Source organism: Artemia sp. Qi Xiang Cuo, chromosome 7 (assembly GCF_049724085.1).
Source record: "Artemia sp. Qi Xiang Cuo chromosome 7, ASM4972408v1, whole genome shotgun sequence".
Taxonomy (NCBI): domain Eukaryota; kingdom Metazoa; phylum Arthropoda; class Branchiopoda; order Anostraca; family Artemiidae; genus Artemia; species Artemia sp. Qi Xiang Cuo.
The window spans coordinates 78,044,613-78,058,054 of NC_142800.1; the positions used below are offsets into that span (position 1 = coordinate 78,044,613).

Genomic DNA, 13,442 nt, shown 5'->3' on the forward strand with positions numbered 1-13,442 from the left:
TTTGAGAATGCGTAAAACCGTGATAAATTCGTAGGAAACTATATAGAGAAGAATTTAATTAAATTTCGACGCTTTGGAAGTGAAGGACGATTTGCCTTGCGAGGAGAGGTTAGAGACAGTATTAAAAGGATTGAAAAATATTAAGGCCTGTGGTGCTGATAGCGTCGTAAATGAGAGATAAATTACTAATAGTTATGGATATAATTTTTGAGAAAAAGGAAATACTTAGTTATTTTAGGAAAACTTTTATTAGACCCTTTATAAGAAAGGTGATAAAAGTGGATGTAATAATTGCATAGTCATGAGCCAGATTTCTGTAGGAAGCAACCAGCTTAGCATGGTGATACTTTTTTGACTAAAAATGCACAAAAAAAATGAAGAATAAACAGAGTAAGCGATGCCGTGTAATATTATTTAAATTTTGTAGTCGACACGAAATACATTACTTACATACTTACAACCAACAACAGTTTTAACGCGTAGGAAGCACCCAATCATTGCTGTGAGTGGAGGTGAATTTAAATTTATGGAAATAAAATTTTTCATATATATTATTTCACAAATATACATATGTATTTCCTTAGTATTTCATATAAAATAATCTATAAAATGTTTAAATTGAACTTGACAGAATAAGGAAGGAGAAGGACAGCTTTTCTGAAACTTGAAAAGTGGATAAGTATCTTCTACCTTAGGGACCAGAACAGTTGAGATATATGTTCAATGTTCAATGGGTTTATTAACAAATGAAAAGAATAAATCACACATAATCAAAATACTCAGTCCATTCCTGGACGCCGAGAACCAAAATCATTACAATTTAACATAATACGCAGAATGGTCACCGCTCCTAATCCCAGACACAACCATACCCCTCATTTACCAAATAACTAAAATTATTACCTTCCCGTTCCTTACCCTCAGGGGAAACCACCCCGTCATATTTAAAAATCATACATTTGTAATTTAAATTTACTACTTACATTTAATTCTATTTTTTTTTTTATTATTATTATTATTAACTATTCATTTTTAATGCTATTCAATGATTTTTTACTCTTTTTTTTAAATGATGCGAGGGAGCTCTTACCTCTCAGCTCTTCTGGGATCAGGTTCCATATCTTTGCACAAGATACGTTAGGAGCGAAATCTGATCGCACGGTCGGGGTGAGGGGTAATTGCAGGTTTGATGATGATCAGGTATGCAAATTATGCTGGTCTCAAATAGGTCGAAATAATCTTTTAAACGCAGATGGCAGCTCTCCAGCTAAAAACTTGAACACAAAGGTCAAGCATGATAATTGATGCGGGGACCCTAATGACAAGTACTCTTCATTATTTCCAATTAATATCAGGCATCGTTGATGAATTGAATTCAGTTTTCGCATGTGAAATTTAAGATTTGATTGCCAGATCTTTGCACAATACTGTAAATGGGGTTTTATAAGAGCGTTGTACAGGAGGACCAGCGTTTTCTGCGGCAAAGCGCTTTTCAGTTTTTTTATTATTCCCAAATTCCGGGATAGCTTCAACTTTACTGCTTGAATATGATGCACGAATTATAGGTTCTCATCGAGGAGAATTCCTAGGTATATTGCAAAATGCTTTTCTGGCCGACTAATCACACCTCTGGATGTCTGGATACCACATATCTCCGGATGGACACTTCCAACCCGGGAAAAAAATAGAACGCAAAACTTCTCAACATTAATAACAAGTCGGTTAGCATCCATCCAGAGATACGTTCCCTCCAGAACCTCCCTCAGTTTAGACATAAGCGTTGTCTTATCCGTTTCACAGCAACCAAGCGTGGTGTCATCGGCAAAGGCCACGAGCTCATCATCTTCACCTTTGGACTGGAAGGAGTTTTCATCCTGGCACAGGTAACAGCAGCGAATATTTGTTTCCGCCGGGTTCAGCACTGGACTCAGATCGTTTAAATGGATCACGAAAAGTAATGGTCCTATTATTGAGCCCTGGGGAACAACGCAGTTAATGAGCACATCGTTTCCAGGATCTTCTCCCAAATAAATGCTGCGGTCCCTCAGATATGACCTGAACCAATCCAGAGCTTCACCTTTTATTCCTATATGTTCCAGTTTCCCGAGGAGAATTAAATGGTAAATGCTATCAAATTCTTTCCTGGTATCAAGCAGAACCGCTGCAGGTAGTAGACCAGAATCCAAAGCTTTGTTTATCCATAAACCTAACGCCGTTAGTGCATCCTGTGTGGAGTGCCCTGGTCTTAACCCTAACTGGTGATTATTAAGAAATTCTGTCTTCCCCAGAAACTGTAGTATCTTTTGTTACATAGTTTTTTCAATTACTTTTCAAAAAACTGAGAGGATAGAAATAGATTTGTAATTATCTAGGTCAACTCGGGAGTCCCATTTATGCCGTGGAATTATTCTAGTTTTCTTTACTTCTGGGAAAGTGACCTTATGCAGAGAAAAATTTATGAGGTAAGTAAGGGGCTCTATGATTGAAGCGGCAACTGGTTTTAGCACTTTAGTATGTACTCGGTTGAACCCAGAAGCCGAATTGCCTCTTAAATTCAGTACAATTTGCATAATTCCAGATGGAGAGACAGGTGTCATTGCCTTGGCCTTAGTTCATGCCGGATCAATGTAATCTTTAAAACTCTTTGTAGAATTCCCAACAGAATCTGCGGATTCTCTGCCCACTTCTGCAAAAAATGTTCTCAGTATATTTGCAACGTTATCTGGTCTTGTTACCGTCGTCGTCGAGGGGTATATATTCGAAGCAGACATTATACTAAGCAGATCTGTCGCACCGGAAGATAGAGGAAGAGTAAGATTGATGTTGAAGTCCCCCATTAAGATAGCTTCATTCCCTTGTTGCTCTAGATGATCCGATATTTGGCTTAAGTATTCCAAGAATGAAGAAACAGATCCTGCCGGTGGGCGGTATACTTCTCCAACTGTAATTTCTTCCGTGAAGGTTAACATATTTCCAGGAAAAGTGATTCATAAATTCCTTCTATATTCCGGGTTAATTCTTTGTTAATGCATACCGAGTACTCTTGCCGTGTGTAAATAGCTTTAGTCACTTTATTTTAGTCACTAATTATCGTCAGTAGGCTTATTTTTTAAACCAATTATGATGATAAACCCTTAAACTTTCAAGTTTATGTCCAAAAAACTGTTTCACTGAAGCTGTTATTTTCTCCTATAAGTGTTTTAAATTTGATACGTTTTAGGCATGGAACAATCTGGCCAAGTGCTACGTAAAGCTTGGCCAGAAGGCTCGAGCCTGCAAAGCCTTTCAGGAGGCCACCCGATTAAATTACGAAAATTGGAAAGTTTGGGACAATTATATGGCTGTCACTACCGACCTTGGGGCTTTTGACGAGGTAAGAAAGAAGAAGAGAAAATGATTTTCTGTATGTTTATGTCAACCTTTGTGAATTGCTTGTTAAGACCTGGTTTAGACCTTTGTTTTAATTCTATGAGCTAAAATAGAAGTGCCCTGAATAAAACTGCAATCTTTTTCCATAAAGATGCTTGGTGTGGTATCTTGCCATTTGGTACTTCCTGTGACCTGCTACCGCTTATAATGGCAACACCAAAAATACGCTTACACTAAACAAAGTTTAAATGGTAAATTTCTTAAGAATATTTTTTCGCTGGTAACGATTTTGACAGTTTGGCTTATATACATCTTTATCAATATAATCTTTGCTTAACACTTTTTCAGTTACAAGGTCCTAAATCGGCTTATAGTTCAGGAGGAAAAAAGGCATTATTTAATGACCTTATTTGTAGAGATTTCAAAGTATACATTTAACATTATGCTATCCTACTGTCTGAAATGCTAAGATATTTGGGTATGTTCTTGTGATCGGTATTTCCCCCCAAAAATCTAGTATTATAATAGGCTACAAGACCTTGTTATACAAGATACTAGATAATTGTCTATGGTCTGAAATGTAATTCTTGCATTGGTAAGTAGGGTAACTTATCGTTTCCCTGTTTAGGTGTCATTTTGTTTCCACCATTTCTAACAATTAATTGTTGTCAATTTCATTAGGCTGCCATTTACTGGCGCAATTCTTTAAATTTCCTTTTTATTTTTTTTCTAATTCAATAGTTTGTATCTCTTAAATTAAATTTCCTAGGTGTTGATTCTTCAAATTTTGTTTCTAAATTAGGAGTCTCGTTTGGCAGTTTTGTTCATGTAAATGCCTGTTGTAGGCAAAAGACGCCATGGAAGTTGTTTGTAATTTTTCAAGAAAGTTGGAAATTTTCAAGAAAGAAAAATGCAAGAATTGTAAAAAAAGTGAATTTCCTTTTATTAACTTTTTGTATTTTTACCTCTTTTTACGTTTGATTTGTGCTTACTAAAGGCCAGAAGTGGTAAAGAAGAGATTGTATAATGATGATAATTAAGGTCAGCTGAGAATTTCACCTCATACATGCTATTGGGCTGCTGTATAATCTGTATAATTCAGCGATATAGTCAGGTATATTCATCACCACATATGGCTCAGCTTTATTTTTATCATCCTCAAGGGCGGTTATTTCTCGCTAGACTTCTGCCCTTCAAGCCAATCCACTTCAATACTGCTGATCTCTGAACACCTTGAAAATCAGACTTGAAACTCTTTTAATTACTGTACGTTACTACGGTGTTCTGCTACAGCTTATCTGCTGAGACATACCAAGACTTACCAAGATGGATGGAAAGCAGTCCCTGGGTTATGTTGACGAGCGTCTTACAACTCTTGTGCCTACACCGATTCTAATTGAAACTTACCGTAAGGTTTATGTTCCCTGTCCAAGCTTCGTGTATGCTATGTTTCTGCAGTTCTGTAGTTGTAATAGGTCAAAGTAAGACGAAAATTTACAAGAGGAATTTTTTAGGGGGTGGGGTAAAAAGAAAGACTTAATAACGCAAAAAAATTGTTTATATTCATTTTTGTTACGTTTTCGCGAGTCGGACAAACATATCGGGGGAGGGGGAGGGATTCAAACCCCCTAATCCCCCCGGATACGGCCTTGTATATATATATATTTATATATATATATATATATATATATATATATATATATATATATATATATATATATATATATATATATATATATATATATATATATATATTAAACATTAAATCACTTTATCGTTGTTTTTGCTTTTATTATATATATTTATATGTATATAGGTCATATTTGCGTACAATCGAGTTCTTGATCTTCGAGGAAAGCACGTTGATATTGAAATACTTAATGTATTAGTTCAGGCTATTGACGAGAATTTAGAGGACAATAGTGGGAATCCTTCGATAAAATACAAAAGTCAAGCCCTCAAACTCTTTGGGCATCTTACAGCTCAGGTAAACAGCATTTTAGCGATTTTATTTTAACTCTTTTAGTTTATTTTAACAATATTTTAGTTATTAACATTTAATTTATTCTTCGTCATTTAATTGTTGATAAATTTTCTGATCTCTAGGTGTCTTAAAGTATGTGCCGCGAGGTCCTGTAGACCCAAGGCCCGTTTGAGTCCTTTTTATAAATCTATGACTTTTTTAAATTTATAATGTCATAATTTGTTTCTATTTCACTCATATCTTTTTGTCAGGTTTTACTTCTTTTTTTAAGGATTTAGCCGCACAAAGTCGGCAATTTTACAGTTTAAGCTCCTTAACAGCATTAAATATCGCGTTAATTCAGAAAAAAACTGTTTTTTTTTTATAACCTTCACATTTCAACTTTAGAATCTAAAACGATCTGAATGCTGTAAATTGATCGCATTGCTATTTATTCCTCTGGACAATAATTACTCCAGTAGGACAACCTAGCAAAGTTTGCTTCTGGAAAATCTTTAAAACTATTTTTGGATTATAAAACAACTTCTGCATAAACGAAAAAATAATTATAAATATAATAAAATATAGTTTAATATATAATAAAGTATAATATTGTTAAAACATAATAAAATATAATAAAAATTAAATATAGTTTATGTTTCATTAGTCCAATTGAGACTGCCATTGCTGGTCTGAAATTTAAAATTTAACATTAATTCAAAAATTGACTAAAATCATTGACTAAATCATTGAAATTGACTATTCATTGAATAGCCAATTTCAGTCCTTCAGTAGCTAGTCTCTTTAAATAGTCATTGATGAATGACATGCAATCATTGAATAGTCAATTTCCATCAAATCAATAGTCAATTTCAATGACTATTCAATCATTGAATCATTGACTAAAATCATTATCTGGTTTGTGTCTACTTTTTCTCAAAAAGATACCTGAATGATCTCTTGAAAGTTTATTTAATCAAGTGTTGATTAATATTAAAATTAAGGGACTATCATAACCTGTGCCTCTTCATAGGGGCTTTGGGTATCTATTTAGTATTATTCACTGTTTATACAGTTTACTTGTTAGAAACTGTCATACCTCAAAAACCTCAAAAATCGCCGCAACGCCAACCCCAAAACAAATCAAGGAACTTGCGAATAATAGATTTACTGTTGGAACATTTTCCTTAATACTATACATCCTCATGATAGAATACACTGATAGTAATTTAATAGTAATATAGTAATAAAGTAAATGCGGTAAATAGTAATTTAATAGTAACAGTGGTAATAGTAATTTCAAAGCTTCACAGCCATTTGAAAAAGTTGAATACGGCATACGTATCATTGAATGAGTGAACAAAAATGTACACTTAGATTAAAAGCTTAGAATTTGAATCTGCTAATGACGATTAGTATTAGTCATTTAACTTTTATTTCAAAGTTACAGTTATTAAAACTTTGTTTGCGTAGCTGTGTTTGCCTCAGGCGGCTTGGTGCTGTGGTGAGTTGCTATTAGTAGTAGATATTTTCTGTTCCAAATCCTAAGAAATTATTCTGACGTTGGGGCCAGGGAATCGTCATCCACCTTAGGTTCTTTTATATTTTAGTGTAACTTCAATTCTGAACTGTTATTTGATAGCGTACCTTCTCAAGCGAAGCTTTTCACTCAGAAGCAAAAAGACGGATGCCTGATGGATCAATACCTTATAGTTTTTATTACGTAGACTGTAAAATTCCACTTTAGTTCTAATGCTGTAGGCTCTTGCTTAAGAAGAAGTGGAAAGTATCATGGGCGCCCATAAGCTGAAGTCCAGGGGGGAGGGCAAATCGGGTCTAATTGGCACTTCTAATGCTATATAATAGAAATCTCGGAACAAAAATATAAAACTAAGGCAGCATCATTCAGCCAGCGGGGGGGCTGCCCCCTTATGGGCGCCCATGGAAAGTATAATTTTTTGCTCAGGCAAGAATCATGCACAGCTTTCCAAAATGTAAGGTCAAATCCATCAGTCCGGCCAAAGGCCACACTTTCTGCAAAAACCTTGGAGTTTATAGGCTTTTCATCTGTTTTCTAATCAACCAAAATCAGAGACAGAAGAAAACGGAAAGAAAAGTAGGGAAAAATCAAACTGTTACTTCCGCAACACGATAGTATAAACTGAATGATGGTGCTTATGCAATGCCTAAATGCCTTAGAGTTTAAAAGAGGAATCTCCCACCCATCCCCGCTTTTTCCTGATTAATTTTAACCCAGTAAAACTTAATGATTAAAAAAACTGAATAAGTACTACGAGAAGCATATAACTGACCGTAACGCGTTTCTGGAAGCAGGATAGGAAGGTGCCAAGGAATTTATTTTAAGGGGAAACTAGTACAAAATTAAATACATTTAATTTTATTGATATAAAATGAGCGATAGATATAAAGATGAGAGAATTGGTTCTCCCTCCGACAAACTTCCAGTAAAAGACTTGCCATACTGCATCTTGTCTGAACCTAAATCATGCAAATATTTTCAAATAGTATTATTAAGAAGCACACAGAATTGCGCAAGCATTTTTAATCTGTCTTGCTGGAGGACTAAAGTAGACCTACGGTCCTTCCAACAGTCCGTGTCGCTATATATACCACAGTATATATATATACAATAATATATATATATATATATATATATATATATATATATATATATATATATATATGTATAAATATATATATATATATATATATATATATATATATATATATATATATATAGGAGGATTGTATATTGTATATATATTGTTTAATTTAAACTATCAAAAACGATGTGCTCTTGTTTGTGGCAAAAATAACGGTAATCGAAGTAAAACAGAGAAAAAGAAGCAATTGATAAATACTCACCTAAAAATAACAAGAAATACAATATAAATTATTCCAGGCTTATGCAGAAAATTGCGGTAGTAGCCAAGTTTGTCCCCACCTCTTCTTTAAAACAAGTACATAAGTAGTTTCCTGACAGTTGCGTCATATTACATTAAATATGTCTATACTGAATAACTAGTGCTACTTAAATGGAGTGTGCATTGAATTATGTTTTAGTTTGATTGCCAGGTTATGTACTTGACAAACGATTAGGTAGAAATAATTTTATGTTTAATCTGGGAATTAGTGTTTTCAAAAAAGGGGCATGGCAACCAAACACACACTCGAAATACTTCTTGGGGGCAGGGGTCCCACACGAAAAGCTTGTAGAGGCTCTATATAACTTATTAATATTCACTAGATGTATTCGGAAGCCTGATTAAACTGAACATGATGAGTTCTTGCTTAAAAGGAGAAAAGAAAATGACAACTCTGAGTCCATGCTGGCAAGCAACTTCCTACATAGCTACTGTTTCAGCTCTTAATATCACGAGCTCATGATAGCACAGCTAAATATGCTCTTCCTCTACCCCACTCTTTTCAGAGCTTAACTCTTCGCTCCATCCTATTTTCTTGTTTTCTTTAAATCTGTTTCTCTAAATCTCTTCCCACGCCACTCATGGACTTCCTAACTCCTGCTTAGCCCCAGCCAGATTTGCCAAAAAAGTGAAATCTTTTGCAATTTATCATCTTTTCATACCTAAGACTTGACCTAGCCATCTTAACCTTTCTTTCATTATATTCTTAGACAATGGCAGCTAATTTCAATTTCTGTATAACCTATGGCTTAATCAAGGTCGTATCCAGGAGGGGCTAGGGGGTTTGAACCCCTCCCGAAATGTTTGTCAGACTCGTAAAAGCGTAACGAAAATGAACAAAGTTTTGATACGTTTTTTAATTACCCCCCCTATCTTTTCATCCCTAAAACTTTACTTAGCCATCTTAACCATTCTTTCATTATATTCTTAGACAATGACGGCGATTTCCATTTTCTGTATAGCCTATTGCTCAATCAAGGCTGTGTCCAGGGGGGGGGCGGTTAGGGGTTAGAACCCCTCCCAAAATGTTTGTCCGACTCGTAAAGACGTAACAAAAATGAACATAAATTTTTTTTTGATGAGTTTAAAAAGTTTGTCCCCCCCCCCCCGAAAAAAAACCTGGATACTACCCTGTGCTTATTGTTCAGTCGTTCGAACGAGTAACTAAACTATCCTTAGCAGTTACCCTGTTAAAAATCTTGTATCTTCTTCGACTCTTTGAAGCATACACGGTTCTGGACCATACTTGACAAGTGTCTTTACCATTACTTTTAATACCCTTAACCCGATTGTAAAGGATATCTTCTTGTTCTTCCAAATTTGGATAAATAAATTTTTCCAAATTGTGTGTATACCGAATAAATTTTGTGTATTTAAGCTGCGTTTGTCTCTGCAAAAGCCTTTTTATATCATTTGAATGTGAAGTAGTTTCTGGTTGTTTTTGTAGGTACCAACGAACGGTCAACTGTGGTTGCTATATTGTAAGCTAGTGCTTGCTGGGTCAGCCAAAAATTTGGATGACCTTGAAAAAGCTGCACAACTTATTCAGAAAGCAAATAGATACTCTATCCAAGAGATTAATTGGGAACGGAATTCGAAGTCTTTAAAGGAGGTGTTGGAAATTTCAATCATTTTAGGACAGGGTAAGTACAAAAGAGATAAAGTTTGGAGAGTAAAATAAAAATATATATTGGTTTCCAATTTGATTTACTTATATAAGATTGAAATTTAACAAATAAAATAACTGTATTTAAACAGTTGATCTCTTTTCATTTTCATTGCAAAATTTAAAGCTGCTCAAACTTCTAGGAATTTCATTTCTTTGTTACAAATCATTATATTTAGATAATCGTGAATTTTTGAGTAACTGACTCAAAAATTGCTTCAGAAAATTAAACAAATTGCCTCCAAAGATACAGTAAATTTTTCAAGTTCTATTAAGGTATCGAATTTTCTCATTTTTCAACGCAACGGAATTAAAAGGAAAAGTATTGACGTAAAAATCTCCTATTAAAATAGCGAAAGTGAACTGAAAGTCGCAAATGACTTTTGTATTTTACCGTAAGCGATAATCATTGATACCATACGAAATTAATACCTTGATGCTACCATAAGAATTTATTTTTTTCTCTGTTGCAAACTTCATTAACACTTTTATTTATTGTTGTTGTTGATGGTGTGGAAAGTAAAAACAAATTCTTTGAAATGAGTATCTTTTTCATCATAGTGTAAATGCCACTCTAGTCTTTAGGGGGCTTGAGGGGTAGTGGTGCTATTTTTATTTGTGTTAATTTATATTCGTTTTAAATTTGGCTTTGTTTGTTCATTTTAAGTTCTGTTCGTTATAGGTTTTGTTAATTCGTTGATAGTATCTTCTGTTCCTTTTACGTTTTACTTCTATTAACACTTTATTTCTACCCCTTTAGGCTTTTAACATTTCTCTTTACTTATCTGCAAAAACTTTTGTTTCGAATTTTTTTTAATCTAATTCTATTAGAGTACATTTCCAAATTTTAAGCTAGATTCACTGTCAATCACCCTATTTATCCATCATTAAGAATAACAGTGTTTTTCAGTACTTAAGTTGATATAAAAAGGGCAGATACATAATGATACTGGAATCAGTAGCATTTATAGCTGAGAAGACCAGATTCAAAGTACAACTAAAACAAGTTAAGAAAGTTCTATTTTTTTATACGGAGTCTCCTTTAATGTTGGTCTTCTCAGTATTTCTCTTTCTTTAATTTTTCTTTCAATTTAATTTGACTTTTAATCATGAAGTATACCAAGGTCTAAATGCTTCAATTGATATAAAATGGTAAAAATGATATAAATAATTGAATTTTTATTTTTATCATTCGGGATATTTATCTCTTCGTTTCAGTTCACCTGGATTTGGCAGAGTGTTTTGACATAAAAGCTCGAATCTCCCAGATACTAGGAACAGCTAAGCTAGCGCTAAAGTCAACGGATTCTAAATTAGAGGTAATACTGTTAGTATGTATATATCGCACATGCATACTGTACATAAATCTCTCTAGTTCTAATAATACAGAGCTTAATTTCATGTGCCATGCCACTATGAAACTATATTATACAGCGACTACTACTACAAACAACATCCCACAGCACCAAGCCGTCTAAGTCCAACACAGGCTACTCCTCCATCACAATATGTTCAAAACCTCCCTCTTTACACCCTCCCAGGAGGTTCCCATTTCTTTTAAATTATTTTTACGATATCCTTCCACCCCAACTGAGGACGACCTGCTTTCCGTTTAGCCAAAGACGATTGGCTGGAAAAGACAATCTTTGGCAATCTGTCATAGTTCACCCGTAGAACCTGCCCTAGCCATCTCAACCTTTCTCTCATTATAGCCCTAGAAAGTGGTATTGAACCGCACTTTTCGCACACACTACTGTTTGAAATACGGTCAGTCATTCGAGCACCCAAAACTATCCGTAGACAATCTCTCTGGAAAACATCTAACAAATCTTTCTCCGTTTTGGGAGCGCCCATGCTTCAGAACAATATTTAATTACTGTCATCACTAGCTTTCAATATTCTTATTTTCGTTCGTAGACTTCTCTCTTAAAAATTCTTTTAAATGTTTTCACTTTTATAACTTTAAAAAATCAAAAATTAATTAAGATTTTAAGGAATAAATATCAGCATATGCATATTAAACTGACGATGCACATTTTTTCAGTAAAGTACAAATTATATTTTGGCTTTTAGAAAGCATAGGGTTTAGAACCCTACTCAGATTAATAACTGCTCGTTTTGAGTTTGACTTATTTTAATTTCTGTTTGTTTTGAGTTTTATTTATTTATTGATAATGATTTGTGGTGGTTTGTGTGCTTGGTAGATTATTTGATTCTATTTTTGTTAATTTTTGGTTTAATGGAGTTCTTTACTTTTTTTTTGAAAAACTTTTTGTGCAAAAAGTTTTTTTTGATTAATTTCTGTTCGTTTTATATTGACATAGTCTTTTTCAGGGAGAAAAACTGAGCCTCTTCTGAAGTTAAACAACCATCCCTTCCATGAAAACCTTAAATACCCCCTGTCCATAACTTACAACCCTTGCCCCCATCTCTGGGGTTTGTTTCAACCCCAAAAGCCGTGTTTTATGATTTTTAGACTATTTTGAATATAATGGCTATCTCAAAATTTCTATTAAATGCATTTTAGGACAAAACGACGTGTGTGTAGAGGGGAGAGGATAGCTGCCCTCTGATCACTTTGAATCTTAAAAAGAGCACTAGAGCGTCTGATTACCAATCCAATGAGCCCCTCTCGAGGTTTATATGACCACACTTTCTATAAAAAACCCTATATATCACCAGGGTACAACTTACAACTACAACCATTGCCCTGAGGATTGAGAGGATTTTTTTTCCTCAAGGGCATAACTTCCGGACTTTTTTGACAGGTTTAACAAAATGGAAACATAAACATTTTGACTCGAAGTGTTTGGGGAAAGGATAAGCGTGGAGGGAGAAATTCGCCCGCTTATCACTTTCTACTAATAAAAAAGGCAGCTCAATTTCTAATCGAATGAGCCCTTTTTGAATCTTCTGCGACAAAACTTTCTATAAAAACATTATATGCCCCCAGGGCATAACTTACAACCTTAGCCCTGAGGGCTGTGAAGGGTTGTCATACTCAAACACATAATTTCTGGACTGCTCAACTACTTTAAAAAAATGGCTATATTAAAATGTTGATCGGAAATGTTTGGGGAAATTTTGGGCATGGGGGGAATTCACCCTCCGATCACTTTTGACTGTTAATAAGGGCACTAACCCTCTCAATTCACAATTGAATGAGTTCTTTTTGAAGTTTCTATGGCAACGCTGGCAAAGACCTAATTTCCAGAACTTTAAACTACGTTGAAAAAAATGTCTATCTCAAAATTTTGATTGGATGTGTTTTTGGAAATGGTGGGCGTGAGAGGGGCGTTAGTTGTCCTCCAATCACTTTCGACTTTAAAAAAGGCACTATCCCTTTCAATTTCCAATCGAACGAGCACTTCTTGAAGTTTTTACGACAACGCTTTCTATAAAAGCTTATATGCCCCCAGGGCATAACTTACAACCCTTGCGCTGAGGGTTGTGGGGGGAGTGTTATCCTCAAAGATTTAATTTCCGGACTTTTCAACTA

The 13,442-nt window shown here is 34.5% G+C and overlaps 1 protein-coding gene across 3 annotated transcripts in view; it reads left to right on the top strand.

Moving 5' to 3' along the window:
• The window catches only part of LOC148950718 (tetratricopeptide repeat protein 27), a 71,497-nt gene that overhangs the window by 20,330 nt on the left and 37,725 nt on the right, over positions 1–13,442 (top strand). For 2 of the 3 annotated variants that reach the window (XM_089092599.1, XM_089092597.1), the window contains exons 6-9: positions 3,221–3,373; positions 5,186–5,356; positions 9,725–9,920; positions 11,162–11,262. In XM_089092599.1, the coding sequence (XP_088948725.1) occupies positions 3,221–3,373; positions 5,186–5,356; positions 9,725–9,920; positions 11,162–11,262 (621 nt within the window). The remainder of the gene's footprint in view (positions 1–3,220; positions 3,374–5,185; positions 5,357–9,724; positions 9,921–11,161; positions 11,263–13,442) is intronic. The other variant, XM_089092598.1, reaches the window with a different exon arrangement.